The 25257-nt window shown below is 50.2% G+C and overlaps 2 protein-coding genes across 2 annotated transcripts in view; both read left to right on the top strand.

Annotated features, from left to right (window-relative positions):
* The window catches only part of SYT17 (synaptotagmin 17), a 34102-nt gene extending 30219 nt beyond the window's left edge, over positions 1–3883 (top strand). Inside the window, exon 8 of the mRNA XM_032704442.1 lies at positions 2714–3883. Within this exon, the coding sequence (XP_032560333.1) occupies positions 2714–2910 (197 nt within the window). The 3' untranslated portion in view covers positions 2911–3883. The remainder of the gene's footprint in view (positions 1–2713) is intronic.
* Positions 3884–6535: 2652 nt separating this feature from the next.
* Positions 6536–15004, top strand: CLEC19A (C-type lectin domain containing 19A). The gene is made up of 5 exons (XM_032704443.1): positions 6536–6626; positions 12109–12274; positions 12747–12840; positions 13604–13736; positions 14529–15004. The coding sequence occupies exons 1-5, from the start codon at positions 6536–6538 to the stop codon at positions 14606–14608; spliced, it is 564 nt and encodes a 187-aa protein (XP_032560334.1). The 3' UTR covers positions 14609–15004.
* Positions 15005–25257: the final 10253 nt, after the last annotated feature.

The following is a 25257-nucleotide window of genomic DNA, read 5'->3' as shown; positions in this document are numbered from 1 at the left end:
CTCCTGAATGTGAGCAAAGGAAAGAGCTTATTTTCACAATACCAACTTCTCCTGGGTAAGGTCCCACAGCTCGGTACCACTCAGCCATCAGCAAATTGCTCAGCAAATCCTGGTCATTTATGAGTGCAATACAGCAGTTAGCCTCTCAGAAAAGCATGTCCTTGAGTTTAAAAGGCTCATGAACTGATGAGTGGAGCAGAATTTTTGGCCCACAAAGATCTCTCATCTTTTGAGAAGGCTGCTGTGGTGAAGCTGCGAGTTTGTTAACCTGAGATCGATCTAGTGCCACCTCTTATGGTCTGTGTATGAATAAGCATTTGGCCTTGGAAAATGTCTTCCCTGTTCTTCAGCAATAAGTCTCTGTGCTCTCTACACTAGTTAATGATAGAAGCAACAATGCTTGTATAATTAGCTTATTAATACCCCAAAGGACTCAGCATGCTAATTACCTGACACGATGAGATTAGCAAGTTGCATTACAGGAATTCAAAATACTTGGATCAACAGTAAAATAACAGGTCCCCTTACTTAGGACACCTGCTTGTTTTACAGTCCTGGCATGGAATGTTTTTGAAGAATTTGTATGCCTGGGGTACTTCCCCACTGTTCATTTATCCTTTGATTAATTGATGGCCTGTAAGACTTCTTGGTTTAAATTACTTGGTATTGTCTCCCAAAATTTTCTTTCATTTTTTTTTTTTTCATTTTCTTTCATTTTGGAAAAAAAAAGAATGGAAAAAAAAAGATGGAAAAAAATCCTGTTTAAAAATTTGTTTTGGAGGTACTTTTACATGGCACATAAATTTTATCACAATATGTGATTTCTCTAGGCTAATAAATCATAGCAGGACACTTAGTATAGTCCTGCTAGCTGTGCTTGTGATCCATTGCCTTATAGGAGAACTCGTTAATAACCGTGACAAGCTGTGTACTAGCTGGAAATGGATGGCTTAAAATTCCTCACCACATCCTCAGAAGGTGGCCTTTCCAAATAACACCAACCTGGCCTCTTGACAGAGGCACTTGCTCGGCAACACATCTCAGAGAGTTGGTGGCATCACCCCTAGATAGCTGCTGGTGATGGGCAGAACAGCTGCAGTCTTCCTGCTGGGGTAGCGAACCCCAAATCGTTTGAAGATAAGCTTACAGGAGTCTGAGTTGTGGAGTGGGTTTTTTAGGGCAATTATTTGGGCAAATTACTTGGGCGTGTGAAGGTTTGCCGTTACCTAAAATATCCACAGGTAATTTGGTGGGCAGAAGCATCTCTGCCCATGAACTGTGTGTGTCAGAGCTGTTGGAAGGGATATAGGGAGATGTAACCTTGCTCAGTTTGATTTTGGGACTGCACTGGCAGGTGGTGCCTGAGTCACCCAGGGAACAAGATCCCAGACTGGTGCAGTGACGAGGAACAAGCCTTTGCAGAGCGTGGAGGTGACAGAGTGCCACATTAAAGTAACACTAATCAGTTGTGGGGTGTATTATAATAGGAAATATGCAGCCTTGACAAAGGTGCCCCGCTAAAAGTGAGGTCAAGTGCATAGTGCTCAGTGTCCTGCCTGCCTGGAAGGGTGTGCTGTGAGGGATCCCAGATGTAGCTTTGCTGCCAGAGCTGGTTTCCAGCAGCCCTGGGGAGCTGGTGCTGCTGGCAGGGGCAGCGACGGCAGTGCTGGGCTCACGGCTCCACTCCACACTGAACATGCTCTTGCTACGCAAGCCTGGCTGGATTTGGAGCTCCTGCAGACATTTGTTCTTAAAAATCCCTCTCTTTCCTGAGGAGATTTTTTAATCCTTAATATTCTAGCCAGTGCCTGTGGATATCCTGGCTTCAGCTTGCAAAGACTTTTTATTCAGCTTTCTAATGAGCCAAAGCAGGGCTTCAATTCATAGCACACAAAGTGCTTTTGCTCCTGTCTGGTGGGAGTGTTCAGCCTTTCCCAGGATCGGGCCCATCATTAGGGTTTGCTGCTGTCTTCAATCTTTTGTTCCAGGAGACTGGGCTAATCCAAAGGATAGGGTGTGGGGTCTCTCCCTCAGTTTCTTTCCTGGACTTCTAACAAGTAGCTGCAGTGATAATTATGGCAAATCATTTCCGTGTAAACATCCTGCTGACAGCCTGGACGTGTGTAGTTCCTGTCTTCCAGTCGGGAAGGCTGTCGATTAGCACTGGAGCAGTTTGGGTCACGTGCATTTGGAGGAGGAGAGTGTGAGATGCTGCTTCTGCATTTCCCCAGGCACAGGTTGCAGGGTTGCTTTTGTCATTTCACGATGCCCAGGCAGAGCTTTTGGCACTTCTTTACATGATGTAATTCTGCTTCAAGGCCAGACATGACAGGGCTTTGAGCAACCTGCTCCAGTGGATGGTGTCCCTGCCTATAGCAGGCTAGCTGGAACTGGATGATTTTTGAGGTCCCTTCCAACCCAAACCACTGTATGATTCTACTTCACCTGTTCTTGCTAAATTCCATGATAACTGTGGATCTGTGTTTTGCTTGTTTGAATTGTATTTTAGTTTGTAGTACAGCTTATTTTATTCCTTCCAAACTCCTCTTTTGGTCTTTAAAATTTTTGAGGTGCCAAGTCACACACCAGAAATGCCGGCATCTGGCACACAGCGTGAGGGGACACGTGCAGGATATTTGGTTTCCTGGGGCAGGGCTCTGGGTGGACGAGCGGCGCCTTTGTCTTGACCGGTCTCTGTTTCTGCTCTCCCCAGTCTACGGGCACAACGTGAAGAGCAGCAATGACTTCATTGGGAGGATCGTGATCGGGCAGTACTCGACAGGTGCCCCCGAGTCCAACCACTGGCGCCGGATGCTGAACGCACACCGGACGGCCGTGGAGCAGTGGCACAGCCTGCGGTCCCGGGAGGAGTGCGACCGCGTCTCCCCGGCATCCCTGGAGGTGACATGAGGTGGGAGACTAACGGCAGCCAGACCAAGCAGGCGGACAAGATAAAAAAAATAAACCAATGACCAAAACACCCCACCTCACACCCTACACACACCCCACGGCAGCTCTGTTGGATTGAAGCAGCTGCCAGCACCCAACTGGCCGCACTGGCGTCTGTGAACCATGTCCCACCGGGTCCTGGCTGTTCCCCTGGGGCCAGACCTCTCGCTGCTTGCCCCCGGCACCGCTCAGCTGTTTGCATCCCGCGTGGCGGAGCGCGTGGCCGGGCGGCATGGGCTGCACGTGGAGGTGCCACGGTAAGCGCAGAGTGGGTGGAGAAGTTGGGAGTTGCCTCTGCTGTCCTTCCAGTCCAAATCCATGGCTCATCCTCTCAGAGATATAAGTACCCGTGTGCTCTCGTTGGTGAACGTGGTAATTAGGCTAGAGTATTTTTTTAAACAGTAGAACCTGTGGTGAAATTGATTCTGACTCCAGTTTTGTCCTTGTACTAGTTTTAACAGAATTAAGCTCCTGTTCGTGCGTTTGTGTGCCGGGGCACACGTGTGGCCGTGCGGCCCCACGTCAGATGGATCTGATGTCCCGTCAGCAGTGAGACCTGCCACTCTCGATACCAGTCTGTGTGTGTAGTAGATACAGTGATGATATAGCAAAATAAACAGTTCCAATACCATTTGTACCGGGAAAACCAGCTCGCATCCTTCCAAACTTGTGCTGTGCAAAAGAAACCTCCTGCAGGGACTTTTGCGGTTAAGAAGACCCAAAATACACAATTTTAATTCTCTCACAGACTGCAGTGGCTCTTTCTGTGTTGTGTGTGTTAACCCTGGTAGTTCTCCAGGTCACCAAGCGAACTTAGTTACGGTCAAGCTGTCCTGTTGGTTGCTTCTGTACATTTTATTTTTTCACAGCATATTGTCTGGTATGATGCAGATTGTATATTTATTGAAAATAAAATTCTATTTAATTGTGCCACGTAGACTGGGGTGATACCTCTTGGCAGAATTCACCTTTCTGTTGAGCTCCTTCAGTTATGCTTATGGCAGAAGAAAAGCCAAAACATTGATGGTTACCCCCTTGTTCCTCACTGTAGATGAACTGGGAGCTGCTCTGTGTTGGCAGCACACAGCAGTGGGGCAGTGGTTGCTGCAGGGCTGGGCATCTTCTTTCTGAGCACGTTGTGGATCTAACCTGCCCCTCTGCAAGGTGAGGTTCCTCCTCTGTCCTGCAGTGAGGTCGACAGTTCTCTGGCTTCCTCCAGGTTTGTCTCATCAATAAATCACAGTGGAGAGGGACCCCATGGGGAGTCCTGGGCAAACACATGCTGTAGGAGAAAAATCTTCTATGAAAAGTCGAAAAGGCTCAGACAAGGGGCTGTAGTTTCAGCAGTTACTGCTGTGGGCATTAATATTCTTCCATCTAGAGCCTGTGGGCAGCAGCACGAGCTCCATGGGAGCTGATCTGAGCCCAGCCATGTGCTTTGCTCAACACTGGGGATGAAATGTGAACAGAAGGTACTCTTGCCCTGACTCTGTCCTCAGAATTGTGAGGTATCTGTTTCACAGGGAGGGGGCTGTCATGTACAGAGGATGCCAAAAATTGGTGAGAGAACCCAGAGGAAAGGTCAATAAAAGCAGGATGGAAACACACTGAGGAGCTCCCGACTTGCAGGGCAATCAGAACACAGGATGGGAAGCAAGAGGAGTGTGAGGGCTGAATCACTGAGACCTGTTCCCGGGGCTGCACCCAGCAGGTGAAGCACATCTCGTGGTTGGTGAAATTGGAAGGTAACACAAAGTGCAGCTGCAACTCCAGCTGGCACTGTGTGCTTAACGTGCTTGTGCTGTCCCAGTGCTGGGAGCAAAGCTGGTGCCCAGCTGCTGTGCCAGGCTCAGGGGCAGCAGCACAGGGGGCTCGATGCTCCCACCTGCACTGGGGGGATGCTGTTGCCGTGGGTCTGTTGTTAGAAACAGGATAAAAATTATTCAGGATCTCTCCTCCCTGAACATCTGTGCTTTGGAAATAGATTAATATACTCAAAAGATTTTTGTTCCATAGTTTGCTGAAAGTTGTTTATAACACTGGCTTTATCTGGGGATGACACACAGGAAAGAAGGGAGAAGGCATGCCTTGACTTCTAATAATCTCAATTCCTTCATTTTTAGTGGTCTGCTGTAGCAATAAGCTTTTCCTTGAGCCATATAGTTTCAGATCAATGTATGCAAGTGAGGGGGAGGTGTTCTTAAAAGGCTTTATTTAATGCAAAGAAAACTTAATATAGAAAATTGATTGAATGAGTTACTGTCTCTGGAGTAAGTCTGGATGCTTTATTGTACTGAAGGCCTCCCATCACTCCCAATTGTTTGTATATGAATCTTGTCTCTAAAAATGGTCATCCCAACTGAAGTCCCAAAAAATGCTGAATATTTTAATTAGTAGCTAAGAATAAAAAGGGAACAGCATTGACTGTGTTCCTAAGCAGTTTGTTCAATGCTGATTTAAGGCATAAATTGGAAATGGAACAGGGCCAAAAAATTTTATAGTACTTGTGTCTGCGCTCTTTCCCTTACCACTGCCACAGTTAGGAAAGGACTTCATACAATATTTTTAAAAACATGAAGTTTATGTCCGACCAAATGTTGACCACAGGAAGGATACACGCTGGATAATATTGGCTATTAATGATACAGAGTGCTGTATCATACCAGGTTTTCTGCTGTTTCAGGACTGCATGGACCCAGCACAGACCTGACAGATGGGCACTGTGTGCGTTTCTGAAATAGCCTTGGAGCCCCGGGCACAGCTGGGGGTTCCCTCTTCCAGGCTGTTGTAGTGCCTTGCTCTGGGTAAAAAACAAACAAAGCAAATGAAGGAAAAAACCAAACAAACAAAAAACCAAACCACAACAACAACAAAAAACCCCACAAAACCAAACCAAGAAAAAAACAACACAAAATGGGGCATTAATGTATGACAGCCGTCTGCCCTGCAGCCCTGGGACCCTCTCCCCCTGCCTCCCCAGGTGCCCGGTGCCGCCGCCGCCGCTCCCCGGTGTCAGCAGAGCCCTCGCCCTCCCGCCGCCGCCCCTGCCCGCTCTCTGCCGGCCTTGCCCGCAGGCAGAAGGTCCCATTTGTCACCTCCCCGAGGTGACGGGCTGCCCAGAGTCCCCTCCGCCAGCATCCCGAGGGACGCAGCCGGCGCGGCGCCGCGGGATGAGAACACTAAATATCAACCCGGGATGCGGCTGCAGGGGCGAGGAGGGGTGATGTCCTTGCTCGCCTGCAGCTCCGGAGGGTGACAGTGGCTCTCTGGGAGCAGCGTGCACCCCGATGGGTGGGGGCAGCGCCCTGGGCACGGGTCCGGGTCCGAGTCCCCGTCTGGGATGCACTGAGCGCGGGCGGGCTCAGCCGGGGGCGGGCTGGGGGCGCGCCCCGAGCGCGGGTCCCCTCTGGGATGCGCTGAGCGGGGCCGGGCTCAGCCGGGGGCGGGCTGCGGAGGAGCCGCTGCTCGGGGGAGGGGGCAGCGCGGCCCCTATATCCGCCCCGGCCGGCGGCCGCCCCCCACAGCCCGCGGGGCTCGGGCCGAGCGCGACCCCAGCGCCCGGCAGCGGAGCCCGGGCGGCCCGGCCATGGGCTGCGGGCGGGCGCTGTGCGCCCTGCTGGCCGCCGCCCTGCTGGCCGCCCACGCCTTCCCCCAGACCAACATCAAAATCAGCCAAGGTGAGTGCCCGGCGGCGGCTGCGGCGCGGGGTGAAGGTGATTTTAGGGGCGCTGGCTGCGGCAGGGAAGGAGCGCGTGTGCCTCCCCCGGGGCCGGCAGCTGGCTCCCCCCTGCTCCGCCTGCTCCAGAAATCCCTGACTTTCTTTGAAATCAGCTTTTTTCTTTGCCATGGGGGCGTGAGAAGGGTCCCTCTCCTCGGGATGCTGAAGGTCTCTCTGGGCTGGCTTTGTTTCTGTGTGTCAGTGTCTGCTCTTCACCAACACCAAGAGGTGGCTCGGGGCCGTGGCCCTGCCGTGGGTCCTGCGGGGACTGCAGGAATCACTGCACGAGGCACACGTGTGAGGGGTGCAGGGCCGTGGCCACCGGGGCTCCCCGTTAATTTTTTCACACTTACTGTGTGTGAAAAGTGGCCACAAGGATGGGATTCCCCCTTATTTCCCTTTTTTCTCTCAGAGCTCTTGGTGATGGTGACTGCTGTATGTCACTTAAGTTTCTTCCAAACTTCTACATGGGGTTGGTGCAAGTGAGAGTTGCTGCTCCAAGTTTGTTCACACCATGTTAGGTTTATTGGGAATTTGAGCAGAAAGGGATCCTTAAGTGCTGTTCAGTGAGATCGTGAGAAAAAGGATCGATACAAGCCCAACTTTCCTGCCAGACAACTAATCCGTGGGAGCTTTGCCAAAACTAATTAAGAAGGAAAAAAACTCTGCAAGATAACTCCTATCTGTCAGTGCCAGCTGCAGGAGTGTTGCTCCCGGTGTTGGCTGTATCCTTATAACCCCAAACATACCTGGCAGAAGATTTGAAGCTGTAAAACCAGCTTGGTTTCATTAAAGGATTTTGAAAAGCAAAGCCCTTGGTGTGAAAGGATGTCCCTTCCAATGTGCTTCAACTGCTCTTAAATATTTTACTTGGAGATTTGTAATATGCACCTTAAAAAACATTTCAGAATGTGGAAATATTGCCTAAATGAGCTTCACATCCATCGGTGGACATTATTCCCTCCAGCTCCATATAACCCCCAGACACACAAGACCAAAATCCCTCCCTTGATCTGCTTGCTTGGATCACGGACACTCAGTGTGAGACTCTTTCATCTGTTAATGAAAGACAAATATTGCAAGTAACATGAAGGTGGCATTGTTTGTCAGTGCTTCTAAATCCATGGGTGCCCTGAGGCATCCTAACATCACATAACAGCACTGTCTTAGCCCCTGACACAGGCTCCAGCCCACAACCTCCCCTTTTTAATGCCTGTTCTTTGGGTCTACTCAGTAATGAGGACATAGTGGATGTGTCAAGACTGTGGTGGGGTGGAGGCCTGGCTCAGCTGGCACTTTGAACCCCCCAGCCTAGCCACAGACAGGTTCTCCTGCAGCCATCCTAGAGGGGTCCTGGGGGTCCCCTGTTCCAGCCCTGTTGTCTTACCCATGCCCTGTAACTGCCCACTGCTCCAGCAGTGCCAAGCCAGGGTAAAGCCATGCTGCTGGCCCTCCCCACAGCCTGAGCTGATAAGAGGTGGCTCGGTGTTGGTGAGCACCAGGATGCTCATCATGAGCCCCAGCTGGGGCCACTCCCCATCCCTCGCTCTCAGCATCCCAGCCCTTGGATATTATTGCTCTGGGGGCAGCTCTGCCCTGGGAAGGGCCCAGCCAACCTGACAGGGATCTCCCCAGCTCTTCTCTCTTGGCGTTAGCTCCAGACAAGCCTCTTGGGTGTTGATGGACATCCTCCAAACCAGCTGCTTGCCAAGAGCTGAAGAGGTTCACTTGCTTTTTCAGGTCAGATGGCAGCATTAGCCTGTGGATTTGCCAAGGGGGGGATGTCTCAAGACCATGCCTTTCAGTAAGGTGTCTCCTAATGCCCCTAAACTTTTGGTGAGCTGTCAGCTGCTGATGAAATGGAGCTCTTTGATGCTCTGCAGCAAAAAGAGCATCTGCTGTCAGCACTGACCTGACCCGATCTGCTGTCCAAAACCCTTTGATGGAGCCATGGCCCCCCAGGAATCTTCCTTGCATGGGCATCTCTTGCCAACCGTCTCCTAGCCCCAAACTTCATATCTCAAATCTGTGAATCTGTGGAGGTGAGGCAGCATTGTTCCTTGGGATGAAGCTGATCAGGAGCAAACCTGCTCTTCACCAGCTAAGTGTTTGGGAGCCACACAGCTGGTTGGGGGGTTTTTTTTGGTTTGGTTTGTTTTGTTTTTTCCAGTAGCATCCTGGAATGAAAAAAACCTCTTGTGAAACTGGCTAGGACTTTTTCAGTTAATTATTTCTAACTGGAAAGAGGCCAGTTGGGGAAGTGAAACTTCTTGGCAGAGCAGTGCCAGCTTCTGCAAGATTTTGATAAGTGATGTTCCTGATGGTTCTGCAGTGGATCTCAGCTAGTAAATAAATAAAAAGGCTCCAGTTTTGTTGGCACTGACACAAATCCAGAGATTTTTCTGATCCAAAACCACTTGTTTTCCAGCTTTTCTTAGTAACAGCTGCCTGATCTGAATCTTATCCTCAGCCAAGTCTGGACATCTATTTTGCTGGTGCTGCCTTAAAACATGGTCCTGCCCTTAAAACTGTTGTGCTGTAAATAAGCAAAGGGAGAAAGGATTCTTGCCATCATTTTTCACCAGGAATTTGGAGACAAATGGATGAACTGACCTGGGGTCAACAGGAACCCCTGTCCTGCAGGCACTGGCTGTGCTGCTCCTGCCCTGTGCAGAGGAGCTGATGGTGCTGGGGTGATGTTTTGCTGCTGTGCTTAAAAGTGAGGATTTGGTCCAAATATCCCAAAGATGCTACCTTTGTCCTCTTCTAGATCAAAACAGCACCCACAGCTGCTGGCTTGGGTTTTGAGGGTTTCCTATAGAGTCATGAGTAGGCTCCTATACTCACAACCATACATCAGATTTCTTATGGCCTTTCTGCTAAAAATAGCCCTCGAAGACCCCAAATAAAGCAGCTCCCCTAATTGTTCCTGCCTGTAAAACTGGGAGCAGTAGTTCTCCTCCAAAGAGACAGCCAAAGCCTCTGATCCTGACCTAACAGAAGAGATGCTAATTAAAAGCTGACCTCCCATATTTTTCTTTTTGGTATATTTAACCTTAAATTCCTTCAGGCACCTCTGGTTCACTGAAGCTCGTCAAATTAATGCTACCTAATGGGAAGCAGTATGGAATAACAAAGAAGGACTGTCTCAGTTTCTGACTCGGTTTCAGCTGCTCTGAACAAACAGGAGGGTGATTTTGCCTGGCAGTCGGGATGCTGATGGACCCGTCTTTGAGCCAGGACACTGGGACGCCCACTGCAATTAGCACTCAGGAGTGAAGGCTCCATTTGCTGGGGCTGCTGCTGGGATAAGCCCTGTGAATTTTGCCACCACGCTGCTAGAGGTGAGGAGTTTGTCGAGGGGCTATAATAAAATCCCAGTTGCTGGTGGTGCCTGTCTGGCGCAGACCTCTCACTGCCCTCCACAAGAAGGAACAGCAACCTCGAGTCTCTGTGAGCCAGGACCAGATCCCAGCCCTGCCCTGAATGGGGGTACATGCCTCACCTGTGACCTGGTGGTGAAGCTGAAGCCTCATCCTGTAGGTTTGACCCTCTGCCCCTGCTCTGCTTTGTGTTTGGTGGAGATTGGGAACCTTGGCCAGCATCATGAGGGAAGGAGTGCTTGACTCCCAGGGAACCACATCAGCTCTCAGAGTTTCTGGTCCTGCTCTATTGCTACAATAAAATAATTTGCATTTCCTAGGGCTGTTCTAAGGTTTTTCCCAATGCAAGTATGGCCAGGTGTGAACCAGAGAGCTGAACCTTGCACAGCCACTGAGCTGGCTACAATTTGGCCACCCTCCCATAAAGCTATGCTGCTCTTCCAGGCCAGCATGCCTTATCCTTTTTCCTCCATAGCCCATAATTAGTGCTGAGGAGGATGGGAGAGCCCTTTGAGCCCCTCAAGGGTTTGTTGCTGTGGGGTGCAGAGCTGCCCCCAGCCTCAGCTCCTCTGGAGGGATGGCTGGAAGACCTGAAGCAGATTGATAGGGTGACAGCCCCACAGAGCCTGGCAGTTGACTTGGCCTTGTTCAGGAGGGAAAAAAGGCTCATTGCATTTGTGGTTTGTCACCTGGGAGTGAGCTGTGACAGCAGGGACCCCGGGGGCTGGCTGTTTGTAGAACACTCAGAGATCCCCATGTTGAAAGAGCTGATGAAATATGAATTATCACCCAGAGCTGCCAACACTGGCACAGGGAAGGATTTGGCTCCATGAACACTCACACAGCTGCTTTGGATTCACCTTGCCTCTCCTTTTGCCTGTGCTGTTGCTTCCCTTGCTGTGGCCACATCCCTCATTGCCGCTGGCAGGGTTTTGTTCTCCCCACCCTTGGGAAAAGCCATTCCCCCACAGCCTCTCAGTACTGGAGGCCCCTGTAGCACCACCCTGACCTTTCCAGGCTTGAGCCTGTTACCTGCTTGGATAGTTTGATGGCATCTGATGTCTGCTTTCAACCCCTGCACACCCACCCTGCCCACTGTCCTGCTCGCTCCAGCAGCAGCTCTGACCCCAGACCAGGACTCCATGGGGATGTGGGAACTGGCTGGGGGGGGGCTGGCAATGCCCCAAGGCTCAAAAACCAGCAGCTAAGAGAGTTAAGCCCCAAGATTTGGGGGTTCCACCTGTGTTCATGCTGGGGGGGGGTGTGGTGTGTGCTGCATCCTCCCCATGAGTGACAGGGAGCACTGCACAGAGGAGATCAGAGCAACATGTTAACGCCACTGCCGTGTTTACACAGCGGCAACTGTGAAGGCTCCAGAAAGACATCCTGCCCCCACAATGGCCTTTTCTGGGGCAACTTCCCACTGTGCTGAAAAGTGTCAAGGGACGATGAGCAGCTCCGTGGCCCCAGCTCTTATCTCGTGGTGGGAGGCAGATAGGCTGGCACCGCTCCCGGCGGCACGCGCGCCTCGCCCGGCTATTTATGGGGCTGAAATCCAACATGTGCGTACGTGCATGGCTGCATCCAGGGACAGGGATGGTGAGGGGGTTTCCTTGGAGGGAGGAAGTGCGGGCTGTCCTTGCAGGAGGGCAGAACACAGCCATAACCCCACAGCCCTGGCTGTCAGCTCCCGTCTCAGCACTGTGGCTCTGGTGGTGCCTGATAGAGGCGAGAGGAGCCCTTATCTTGGTTTCCCCAGTAGCAAATGTTAGTGCCTTTATTTTAAGCACCCTCTTCTGAAAATGATGTCAAGCTGGCTTGGAATATCCCTCCTGGTTTAGGCAGATGCTAAAACTGAGAAGCCCACAACTTGTGCAAAATGTGTTTTCACTTTTGCAAACTTTTGTACAGTGATCGTTTTTTCTGTGCATGTGTTTGGTGGTTACTTGCCTTGGGTGAGGTGGGGGAGCAGGGCTGGGCACTGCTGCCTCCACTGCCTACTCAGCTGCCTGGCAATGCTGCCTCACCACCACCAGCTGTCTTCTGCTCTGCCCCCAGCCATGCCTGAGCCTGTCCACGCCTACTCCTGCCCGCTCTTCTGGACAGAGTACGAAGGTCACTGCTACCGGTACTTCCCCATCAACAAAACCTGGGCTGAAGCCGACCTCTATTGCGCCGAGTTCTCCATTGGCATCAGATCAGCCAAGCTGGCCTCCATCCACAGGTGAGGGGTGCAGAAGCATGTCATCACAGCATGGGGAGGAAGGAAAATGGGGACAAAGTCCCATTCCCACAGCACAATCTCTCTGTCAGCTGTAGCCTCGTGTTCCAGCCTAAGCATCCTTCTGCAGCAGCGACCTGGTCAAGTCTGATGCACTGGGCACACAAAGGTGATATAGAAAATGTCTTTTCCTGGACTGGCAGGAAAACTGGCATAATATTCCCTAAATTTCCCCAAACTGTGTTTTTTACTCTTGAAAAAGGGACGGAAGTGCAATATGATTACACAGGCTCTTTCTCTCATTCCCTCTCCCTGAGCTCTCACCAACTCCTCTTGCCTAGACCCAGGAAAGTAGTAATTAGAAGAGAGGGACCCATTTGGCCATGGGTCCAGTGGCAGGGGGAATGCTTAAGGGCACTCCTGACCATTTGCTGACATACCCCCTCGGTGGCTCCGTGTTGCTCTGTTTTGCCAGCTGGGAAGAAAATGTGTTTGTGTACGACCTGGTGAACAGCCGCGTGCCCGGCATCCCCACCGACATCTGGACGGGACTCAACGACCTGCGTGAGGTGAGAGCTCTCCAAAGTCGTGTGGGAAATGGCTTTGAAAAATTCACCTCTCTGCGTTTTCCCCCTGTAAAGCCACTTGGTTTTCTCCTTTGCCCCTTAGAGCCCCATTAACCAGGTGGTGGCATAGGATCTGTTGTGCAGGGCATGGAGAAAGTTGTCATTTCTTCCCTTCCAGTCTGCTTTTAAAAGTGCTACTAACATGAATATAAATAATTAATAATTATTCATATTTTATTACTGGATTAATAGAAAGAGTATTGTACTGCTTGCTCAAGAAGAGCAAATAAACTGAAAAGGTCTCCAGTGTCAAAAATCACCAAGTTCCATTGCTCTCTTGTGATACTCTGTGACTTTTCAAACCTGACATGTTGGAAATATATAGTCTAATATGTTAGAAAGAAAAATCGAGACCATCAGGAGAACAGTCCCATGTCAGCAAATTTTTCATAGATACAGAGAAAAGAATGGAAAATAAAGAGGAAGAAGAACACAGAATTGGGTGGGGGTGTTAAAAAAGAAAATATGGATTTAATTTCTGGGCTTCCTCTGGTGAGAACACTGAATTCTGGGGCTGTCCTTGGAAGTTTTCAGTTGTAAAACCCAAACAAGGTGTTTGGCCTTTGCTGAGTGGTGACAGTCTCTCCCCATGTCCCTGGGCTGTGTGGCACTGGGGATGGAGATGGGGTCTCCAAGGGAGTGGGCCCCTCACCCTCTGCAGTCGTGGGTCTGCGGTGACGGCCTTTCTCCACCCATCCCATGCCAGGAGGGTCACTTCGAGTGGACAGACGGCTCCTCCTACGACTACCACTACTGGGATGGCAGTCAGCCTGACGATGGGATCCACTCCATCCCGGAGGAGGAGGACTGTGTGCAGATCTGGTACAGACACAGCAGTGGTGAGTGCTGCACTGGGTACTGAGGGCACCTTCAGTGTTGTTTGCATGTCAATAAATTCAATGCACCGCAGCTCCTGCTTTTCTGAAGAGTTTGGAGGCAGGCAGAGGATTTTCATTTCAATTTTTTAGTCTTATTTTCTTTCTTTGTTGCAGGGAAGGGGTATGTTTTCTCTTTTCACTGTGTACATATACACACACACACACAGAGACACACACACAGACACATACTCGTTTTCCCACTGCTCACAGCCCATCTCCCTCTCCCATAGCAGCAGCAGGGCAGGAACATCAGCTGCCTTGAAGAATTACCAAATTTAGCCAAAGGTCAAATTTTCCCATTTCCCATCCCACACGGGAGGCTCATGGAAACACCCATTGGTTTGCCACCTTTTCTCTCCCACGCTCAGGCCAGGGAATCTTGCTGAAGTGGGACAAGACCCTGCCTGTGCAAAAATCCCACTTCACATCTTCACTGCCAGTGAGACCAGCCAGTTGTGTCCAGACCCCCAGACATACATAAATGCCCTGTCCATGGGCAGCCTCCTGATATATTTGGGGGTACAGGACTGTGTTTGCAGCTACTCCTCCACTACTATGTCCAAGCTGAGGCCCAGGATCCCCTACAGATGGGGAGGGGAATGCTGGGAGGGGGCATGGCTGGGAGTGGTGCAAATGGGAGCACACCCAGGGAAAGCCTCCCATTATGACAGGAGGTCCTGGTCCCAAGGGTGGTGTATAGTTACTTCCTTGTGCCTTTTTTCAGCTAATGTCTGGGGTTTTTTTGGGGGGTAGCACTGCGCTCCTGGAATGACAATGCCTGTGGCAGAGCCTTCCCCTTCGTCTGCAAGATCCCCTCGCTGGCCCTGGACTGAGGCTGCTGGTGCTTCCCGTGCTCCCCCTCATTTTGGGTCACCTCTCCAGCCATGCCAGGGAAGAGCAGTCAGGACATGGCATGGATAGTGAGAGCCATGGAACTGCTTGGCATCCCCAGACAGCCCCTGGCTGTAAAATCCCTCTTGGGAGTGCCCTGAGGGTGAACCCGGCGCTCGAAAGCGATGGGAGCTACGTTCAACAGCAAAGGAGCCCCCCAAGCCTAAATCTGGTTTGGGTTTCAGATTAACTATCACAGTGTATTAGAGGAAGCCCATGATTTTACCAGTACATCGAACTGTTAGCACCAAAAAATAGCCATGTGTAGGAAGTGTTTTTGCCTGTTGATCTGTGAAGGAAAAGTGTTATTTTCTATTAAGTTATGCAAAATGCCTCTTGTCCACAGTATTTTTCTCTCTGCTAAAATAAACAGCAAACAGCAGGTGGAGGCTCCTCTGTCTTTCTGGGACTCGAGTAGTAGCGACTCCCCAGGGTTTGTGTGAAAAAACCTGGTTTTTCCCCAATCTGCTCTGTATTACAGGGGGGGGTGGAGTGGGTGCATGGAAAAGTTTATTTCATTGACCCTGACTGGTTTTTGGGGTCCCTGGGGCAGCCTGTGTGCTCACCCTGCCCTTTGCCTGGCCCCCTGCCAACACAGCGTCACCACTGCCCCACACCTCTGCAGCATCCCTGCCTTCAGCAGGTGAGCAGGGTTTGGCCCTGGCTACTTAGGGATGACTGGATCAGCTGGAGGGCATATGAGGGGCTGACACACACCAGCTGAGGGTCAGCCCACCCTCACAGCCCTGTCCTGAGTGGGGAAAACTTGTAGCGTTTGGTGCAACCCTGATTCCCATGAAATAAATGATGCTCTTTCCCTCAGTCCTTGCTGATGTCCTCCTGTGCTGCAGGAGGCACCACAGAGGTACTTCTGTCTTCCAGGTAAATCATTTTTGGGGAGGTGTGTGTGGCTGTGGCAGCTGCAGTGTGTGCCTTGTTTGAACTGCTCAGTGGGGAAGTGGGACCCTTCTCCTTGTAAGTGGGTGAATTTGCAGGGCTTGAATGCAAGTGGGACCAAGCTGATACCAGGGTCCAAGGGAAAGGCAGTGCTATGGAGGTAAAAACATGCTTCTCCTTCAGGGGACACAGCTCCAAGGGCACTACTGGACCCAGTCAAATGCAATAAATCCAGTGCTCTCCAGGGAGCTCTGGGGTATGAACTCTGATCCCACACAGCCCTATAGAATCCAGGTGGCTTTGCAAGTAGCCCTGTGCAGAGGGGGCTGCAGAGGGGCCCCTTGCCTTCTCATGGGAGCCATGTGTCCATTTGGTTCCTGCTGTGGCAAAGCCTCAGGGTCTCAGAGCACCAAAGCAGCTGGGACAGCCCTGGACTGACCCATCTCAGCCACTGCCTGCACAGATGGGTAAAAGCATCCCCATAAAATTGTCTGGTCCCCCTTGATGTCACCATCTTAGAAATATAACATTTCAAAACTCAGACTTTCCAGAGTGATCACACTGAATACAGTGAGGTAAGTAGCTGGGGCTCCACTGGGAGCTTGGAACTTCCTCAGATGGCAGCTCAGCTTTTGGCTGAAATATATTTCCACTTGGAGAGAAACTGGAAAACTTGGTGGGGACAATGGTGGTGTTGCAAGTGAAATATATGTGCTGGAGCAAGTTTCTAAAATAATGAAGCGCTGTCATCCCTGATTATGTATTTTTAGAAATATATTAAAATGTTTATATAAATATATATACAAATGGATAAGACATATAAATGAAACTATATTACTTTTATTAGATTTTATATATATTATATACACAGATTATCCATATATTTACATGGAAAGTAAACAATTTGTGTAGCTTTCAGTTTTAGATTTCAACACTGGATGTGCTTTTGTTTCGTTTGAAAACAATAAATTATGTATGGATGATAACAGCATGTAAAGAAACCAGCTGTTTAAAAAAAAAAAAAAAGCTCTTGGATCCAACAAGCTAAAGGAAGTTGATGTGTAGTACCTTCTGTCTGTGGCAGAACAGGGTCTGAGGAACCAAACGTGGTGGGGGATGTGTCTGATGAACTCCTGGTTCCGAGTGCCAGTGCTGAGCTGTCGTCCCAGCTCCGTGTGGGAGATCAGTCACAGCACAGGGAGTGGGGACAGCAGACCCCCAGAGTCCCTTTGGGCTGGCTGTGCCCAGAGCCCATCACTGTGGGGAGGGTTGGGGGGGAGCCACACTGAGAGCTGCTGCACGGTGCCGAGCTCTGCTCCGGGCTCCAGGCTCCCTCTCCCCAGTTTCTTCTCCCTGTTCCTCCTGTGTCCCCTGCTCAGAGGAGCTGGGAGCTCACCATGGCTGGGGATAGGTATGCCTCAAGCCAAACAACTGTCTTTTTTCCCTGCAAGTGGTATGAGATGTTTCAAAAGAAAGGTTAAAACCTTCCCTTGAGAAAGTGTTTGAAGACCTGGGCCCTACTGTGGCTAAAAATATTGCTAATGGGGAGCTCTATGAAAGCTGTCACCTCCAATTAATATCTTCATTTCCAGGTAAAAAGAACTGAACATGCATGACCTGAAAGTCAGGACCAAAGTTAATAGGGGCTTTGTTTTGCAACCCCCCTGTCTTTCTCCTCAGGCTCCAGGGTCCCTTCTTAAAAATCAACTATCTCTCCTTGCCAGTGTCTTCTGTTTCACAGTAATCAAATAAAATTCAGAAAACAACAGGAGTTTTCACCTCCTTAATTAAATTCTAGTGGATCTGGTGAGGTCAGGGCTTGATGGAAGCTGGGATGTGCCCTTTCCCTTGACATGGACGATCCCAGAATTTGTGTGGTTGGGAGGCACTCCAGCTCTCCAGGCTGAACTTTTTATTTTTCCATGCTCCTTGTCCCACAACCCCTCACTGCCTTGTTAGCTTGAATTTCTCCCTTCTGACTTGCTATATGGTGCAGGCAGTGGGAAGCTGGCAGCAGCAGGACTTTCCCACAACTCTCCTGCTCATCACTTGCAAGTGGTTGATTTCTGGGGGTCCTTTTATGACACTGATTTTTTTAGGAGCCAAACATCTTCTTTTGTAGTGCATGAAAGCTGGGCTAAGTGTGGACAGTGTGTGATGCAGCCTGGTAGTGAACCAAAATAGTCTCTTTGTGACAAGTGCCTTTACCCTCCTATACCCCGTTTCTGAGCTGTACAGACAATATTGTCCCCAGCCATGGCATGGCAGCAGGGAGAGATGGACCTACCTGCACCTTTGACCTTTTGATTCCTTTTATTCCTACTATGATTATTCTTTATTTTCTGAGATATGCTGCTGGATGTTGGGGTATGGGAGGTGGTTGTCACAGCTGGATGTCACCAGCAGTGATGGTGCTGCCCAGACACAGCTTGGTGAGGATTTTCCTCCTTGGTGACTATCTTGACTGCTCCGATGCCTGGCTGGGCTGAGTTGTCCTTTCCTCTATTAATTTGGTAAGATTTTTTTCTCCTGAAAATGACTGGGAGGATAAGGGCTGCACAGCTGAATCATGAGCTTTTTCTTGTGCATTTCCCTTGGGTTTAATTGCCTGAGTAGCGGCTCAGCTCCTGCCCTGCGGCCAGGATGGTGCAGAGTGGTTCCCTTTGACAGAGAACAAAAATATCTCAGGACCAAAAAACAGGCTTCCAGCAGCTCAGACAGTACATTATAGACATTTACTGGCTGCAGCAGCGAGGCTCATCATAAAAATAAGCCCCTGGGATAAATTATGTTGCCCATCTGTGTGATGGGGTTAGTGTTAAACTCCCCAGCTTTAGTGCATCCCGAATGTGCACGGCTGGGATAGATGGAGCAGTGGGGCACGGGGAAGGCATGCAGGATCTGGCTGTGTAGGTCCCAGTGGATGTTGGCTTAATTGAGATATTCCTGCTGTTCTGCAAAAGGGTTTTCCCATCCCACCTTGCACCAGCTGCTCTCTGCTGCTGCCAGGGAATGAGAGGGACACTGGGAGCCAGCAGGGACAAACCTGCTGGGAAATGTATCTCTTTCTGGGCAGCCAAAGGGCTCGGCTGAGGCAGCCATCAAGAGGCATGAGTCAAGCTGGATTTATACACCGTGGGAGCTGCTGGTGTGTGATGGCACCTTAACTAATTGCAAAAGCTCAGTGAGACTTCCAGCAGCACCAGTTCGCCTCAGAGAGGCTCACTGCTGCCAGGGGCTCCTCCAGCCTGGGGGAGCCTGGGATGGGACTGGCTCAGGAGAGAAGCTGTCCCATGTCAGGGCCCATTTTGCTGTTGATTGCTCCTTATTGGTACCCCAAAATCTCCCCCTCTTTTGTGGCCAAGGATTTACAGGCTTCCTGAGAAAACTGCCTTGGTGAGGTGTGGGCCAGTATCCCTGTCCCCCTTTGGCACAGGGCTCTGCAGAACAGCTGCCTAAAATATGGTGGTTATGTTTTTTATTAACCACTTTTGCTTTGCTGGGGCTCAGTGATTTGGCTGGAAACTTTCATTCCTGGGTGCAAATTGCCAGAGCTGCCGCTGATCAGAGGCAAAGCGCAGATCTGACAGGAGTGCAATTCCCGCTGTGGTCCCAGCTTGGAAAGCCGGTCAGCCTTGAAGGACACAGGTGACGTGAGAGAAAAAGGAACCGCAGCTGGCACCGTGCGTGTGAACCCCTGGAGTTGGCCAGGGAGGATGGGGCTGTTCTGGGCTGATGCTGAAAGAGCTGATGCTGCTCAGCAATGCCTGGCTGCTGTCCCCGAGCAAGGTCCTGGGCACTGAGCTCCTGCTGCGCTTGCAAAATGTAGCTGTATTTGGGAATCTGCAAAAAAGTCTAGTCCGGCTCTTGGGGTTACCATGGCAACTAGATATTTGCTCATTTGTATTTCTTGAAAATTATACTGGGCTGCTGATTGCCTCATTTGTGAAGCTCTTTGTCAGGAGGCCGATAGATCCCTGTTTGTCAAGGGCTGTATGGAAGCGGACGGTGCTGTTATTGAGCAGATTTCTGAATGGGAGCTTTGCTGGAGTGTGGGTGTGTTATAGCAGCATCCCTCCTGCAGACCCCCAGTAACGTACCCCCTGGCCTAGGAGGTGGGTGCTTGCTCTGCTCATCCCCTTTGACATCCATTTATACTCTGCAGTTGCTTGGGATAACAAAATCTGAGTGACTCGTCATGGGAGACCGGCTAAGGATGGGACAGGGGAAGGCTTGAGGGGAAACTCTTCTTGCATGGAGAGGACTCAAATAACATATCTGGCTGTGCTGAAGAATCTGCCATGGGGTAGGAAGGCAAGAGGTTTAGCCGGAAGTTAATTTGAGGAATTCCTGTCTCCCCATGTGTTCAGGAGAAGAGGTGAGAGCTCCATAGCTGGAGGGGCCACAGGAGCAGCACTCATTAGCCAAGACAGGAGGGCTGTGATCCTGATCACAGGGGAATAACCACCATCCTCTGCTTTGGGAAAATGACAGCTCAGATTAAATGCTTACTGGGTTTTGGTGTTGCAAAATTTGGCACTCTCTGTGGAGGACCCGGAAAGGACAGTGCTGCAGGGCTGGCTGGAACTTTCAGAGGTGGCTGTAGGAGAGGATAGGGAAGGCTTGTTTTTTTATCCTGAAGACAGAATTAATTTGATTTGAATGCTGTTTAGACTCTATGACCCACAACCCAGCAGCTGTTTAAGAGCTCAGCATTCCTTATCAAGTATTTGTTTAATGGAAAAAAGCCACTTGCCACTAACTGCTCTTGTGTCTTGTTGAAATAATTAAATTAGGAGGCAGAACATCATGGCAGGTCTGTAGGTAGAAGTTTTGTGCAGCTTTTCCCCATGAGGATGTAACACCTCCGTGGGCTCCCACTCTGCTCAGTAGTGCTGGCACAGGTGCCCGTGTGGAGCACGGGAACTGCTGGACCTCATTCCCCCCATCACAGCCAGCTGCTTCCATCCTCCCACCACCAGCCATGGGCTGCACTCAGCAGGCACCAAACATGAAGATCACAGGCAGACGTAGGGGAAGAAAACAGCAGAAGTATGGGTTAAAGCAATTAAATGTGGTATTTCATCAGTGTGGAGGGCAAGTGCTTACAAGAAAGGGCCATGGCCTTTATTAATCTCCAAAGCGTTGTATGAAGTCATGGCCCCAAATAAATGATGAATGCAAATGATGAATGTATTAAGCCAGTATGGATGGTGACCCCGGGTCACGAAAGTGATTATAATTTGGTAATAGCAATAAGATTTCTAGTGAAATCTTAAATGCCAGCTTTGTAACCTGCCCTTTTTCCTGCATTGACTCCATCAAGAAATCTGTGGTAGCTGGCTGGGGGGCTGCATGCCACTTTGCACATGATCCCTCAGGTCCCCCATGTACACCTGGCCTGACTGGGATGTCAGTGTTTGTTGTTACCCAGGGCCCCATAACCACACAGGGGAGGCAGAGTTGTTGCCCGTAACAAAAACACAAACCAACAGAGTGCCGGTTTATGCGGTGCTTTATTCGGGGCCCGGGAACCTGAGGACTAGCGTCCCAAGTCAGGATTCCAAAGACCCTCATTTTTCATACAGCTTTTATACTCTCACACAAACATGTCTACGTGCAATTTCTACATGAAAGCAGTTACACTTAGTTACAAACACAAACTCATATTTCATACTGATAACAATTGGAAATCACCTACTCTAATCATAAATCTGCTTAAGTTGTCTTACCCCTAGAAACTGTTTTACAGACTCTTACCATACCTAAGGTAACAAATCATTATATACATGCTTGGTTAAATCTTTTGATTATTGTTCCTACCTCTTCAGTACATTCCATTCTCACAAACAAGGTTGCTAACCTACTACTTTGGAGTGTTGTTTTCTAGGCCTACTCTCCTACTAAGCCTTAGCCATTCTACTACTAAATTTGAATTATTCTGCAATAGAGTGGCTCCTGCTCTGGCAGTAATGCAGTTAGGGCACCGAAAATCCTTGCTTGGATTTGACATTTTTGGGTCTATTCTATGTCTACAATAAATTCATCCGTCATTGCACATTGCCCTGGTCCCTTGAGTGCTCCCTGCTGCAGAGATGTCCCTTGCAGGGACTGAGCTCCCAAAGCATGCTGGTGTGCTGGTGGGTTTGGTCCCTTCCAGTCCTACCCCCAGGATGTGACTTTTGGGGAAGGACTGGCAAGTTTTTGGGGAAGGACTAGCAAGTTTGTGGCTTTGGGTGGAGTGATGATGAAGAATGCTGCAGTTCTTCCACTCCTGGTTTTAGCATACAGACATACAAGGCACAAAATGCCTGTCAGGGTGGGGTTTTTAACTCCAAAATGCCAGTACAGGCTCTCACTGCTCATATAGTCTGGTAGCTGCAGCCGCTGAATCCTCTCTCCCATTACTTTCTCATTTTTTCTGGTTTAAACTGAGGAAACCCAAAAAAAGCTGCTGTTTTGTTGAGAGTTCAGAGCAGTGAATGGCCCATTTTTCTTCTTGGATGAGTCACGGATCCTCCTTTGAAAGATCTCATTATTAATATGCCATTTGTGGGATATGTCTGAATTTTCCAGCAGTGTCAGTAGCCTTGTCAGTGCTCACTAAGGGAAGCTACACAATGAATGACATATGTCAAATGTCTGCACCCTGATGCAACAGATTTAGTGTCTGTGTACTTTTAAAGGACATATTGCTTTCATGCTTGACACTTTTTCCTTATTAGAAATTTGTTAAAATTCTCATAAGCAGGAGAGGGGGATCCCTCCTGAGATGGTTTGTCTCATAAAAGAGAAGTGGAAAAGGAGAAGGGAGGTATTTTTAGATATACAGATTGGTCACAGAATAGGGTTTCATGTCAGGGAGGGCAACCATCACCCTGCCTCTGGGCTGCCAGGGCAGTGCATCTCAAAGCCCTGCTCTTTGCTTTTTGCACAGACCTCACTAAACTGTTGGAGAAAAATGAACCCTGCAAAGTGACAAATGCCCCCTGCAAGGGTTGCCCCAAGGTTACTCCCTGGTCAGCCTTGCCTGGCTGGCACAGGGATCACCTGCCTGCACTGCCTGAAAGGGCAACATGAGCTCTGCTCACCCACGGGGGACAGCAGCACCCATAGGGACAGTGCACACATGCTGGCCCTTGGGCAGTGTCCAGCCCTGAGAGATGCTTGGACAACATTTTCTTGGACAAGTAAAAGGAGGGGAAAGGATGTGACTGCATGGGAGCTGCAGACACGGTGTCTGCCCCTGTGGCTTGGGGAGCACTGTAATGGAAACTCGTCAGATCTGTGGGAAATCAAGCAGAAAACACTAAACCAAGTATTCTCAGTATGTTTCCTGTTGGTCATTATTTATGGTTGGTCCAAATCCCAGATTCCTTGATTTGTAATAACTGGCTCTGGGCTTTTAGCTTGCCTTGCTCTAGGTACTTGTGCCAGAGAATGGCAGCTAGAGCAGAAGTGCCCTCACAGAGCAGAGGACAGAGAGCAGTTGGGCTTAATGAGCAGCTGGCACGAGGCAAGTTTTCCATGCTAAGGAAAATGTTTGATGCGTTTTCTTTAAACAAAGAGCCCTTAGGAAATATTTGCCATTGAAGCTGGCTCCTCTGGGTTGCCAGATGTGGTGGGTGCCCTATGGGAAGGTGTTGCCAGCTTGGGGCAGCTCTTGTAACAGGCAAGGAGGCTGTGACATGGTGGCCTTTGCAGGCAAGGTCACTTCGCTGCCCCTAATTAATGCTGTCACTAATTAACTTTTATCCCAGGTTCTTCTCCACCCAGATTTCTTGTATTGGTGGCAGGGGGCTGGTCACTGCAGAAACCCAAGCCAGAGTGTGCCCACAGAGCTCAGCAGCCACAGAATTATTGCCCTGCCCCATTTCTACCTGCCCTGGCTGCAGAATTGCATGTTGGGCTTGCCACGCCCAGAGAAATGAAGGGGTTTTTTCTCCTTAATTTGGCACAAAATTATTTCAGAGCTGGGGTAGTTTCCCTGCTGCGGGCTTTCCGGATCTGCCGGATGGGCCCCCGGGGCACTGAAAACGCTCAGCCCTGACTTCGTCCTTAATGCACTGCAGATGTGATTATCCTAACGCAGTGCAGCTCCTGGTGCGCCACAACGCCCCGTCGCCGATGGGCTTCTCGATACAAATCGGCTTCCTCTGGGTGCAGGTCCCCACGTCACACAGGGCAGGGCGGCACCGCCACCCCGAGCCTTTCCTGCGCCTGCAAATGCTGAGAGCTGCTCTGAGAGTCCCAATGTCCCCGCAGCTCTCCGCCCCTCTTAGTGGCTCCTGTTTTCAGAGGGATTAGAGAGCAGAGCTTTGCATCAGGCTTGTTGAAAGAAAACCTCAGGTTCTTCTGTTTGCAAAGCGCTGGGATTGAAGGAGGGATGGTTGCAATCCCAGGCTGTGGCAACAGCCTGGCGGGATCCCATGGGAAGTGAACCTTGGAAGGGGCTGGCAGGTTAGTGTTCAGCTGGTTCCTGAGGGTGCACCCCAAAGGGCTCAAAGAGTCAGCAAGAAATAGGGGCAGGGTAGGATAAAAAAGCAAGTGGAGGGAATCGTGTGCTGAATTTATCATCTTGGGAAAGGCAAACACCAAGACTAAGCGTTTTCTCTGAATTTCTCTGCTCTAGCTCTGATGGTGCACTTGAACAAGAAGTTGGCGTGCACTGAGGGCACTAGGAGCTGCACTGTGTGGGGGCAGGGGAAGGAAGAGTCATTCCAGATGCACAGTTTGACAAAGGATGCTGTTAACTCATTTTTTTTTTCTCCCCTAAACAACACTCCGAAGCTGAAGAACAGGTCCTTCCACTGACTCCCGGCAAACGCCTGGATGCCCACCCCAGCATCCGCTCAGGGCCGGAGGGATGACCAGGTGTGTGTGAGATGATTCCTGCCGTGTCCTCCGTGGGCAGCAATGCTCGGCGGGGACCAGCTGGTGGGGTAGCACCAGGGGGGCTGCAAGAGGCAGCAGCATCGTCCCTGCCCCACGTGGCCAGAGCTGCAGCCCCACGGCCGCGAGTCGCCGTGTGCGACAGCAGACGGGGCAGGAGGATGCCCCTCCGACGTGCTTCGCCGCTGGATTGAAACCTCTCACGTTTGCAGGGAGCGAGGGAGCTTTTCCAGCGGCACATCCGTGGGAGCGTGCTGCCATCTCTTGGCTATGCAAATCAGGAGGCACAGCCGAGTTACAGTGGGTCCCACTGCAACTCTCATTGCCTGGGAAAATGTCCCTTATGCATTACTTTTCTGTTCTGTGTGTTTTTACCACTACTCCCACTACCGTGTACTATTCCCTCTACCTTGTGAAGCGACCCTGGGTGCGAGGGGAAAGCCCTGACCGATGCTCAACACTGCCTGAGGTGTCATCATTGTGGCACCTGAGAGCCCAAGCTGAGCATCCAAGAGAGCACACCGTGTAGTGGGACACCAGCAGCCCTTTCTTCCAAACAACATAATCAATCAAGTGGTTATTTTTAGTGCTTCAACCCAACAGAGATAAAGACTTCCTGCAAATTTAAAAATTAATGACTGAAAGCAGTGGAAAGTCTCAGGCTTATGTGTTTGCTTCAGTGGCACACTGCAATATCTGGAGCCACATAATTAGCACTTTCCTGGACTTAAAAATGGAGTTTACAACCAGCAAACAAGTGAGAATTCTACTTTATGTACAGTCTTTGTCTGTGTGTGTGGCC

This window comes from Chiroxiphia lanceolata, chromosome 16 (genome assembly GCF_009829145.1).
Source record: "Chiroxiphia lanceolata isolate bChiLan1 chromosome 16, bChiLan1.pri, whole genome shotgun sequence".
In the NCBI taxonomy this organism is placed as follows: Eukaryota; Metazoa; Chordata; class Aves; order Passeriformes; family Pipridae; genus Chiroxiphia; species Chiroxiphia lanceolata.
The sequence above is the reverse complement of the archived record's forward strand: the minus strand, read 5'-3'. Positions and strand labels throughout refer to the sequence as shown.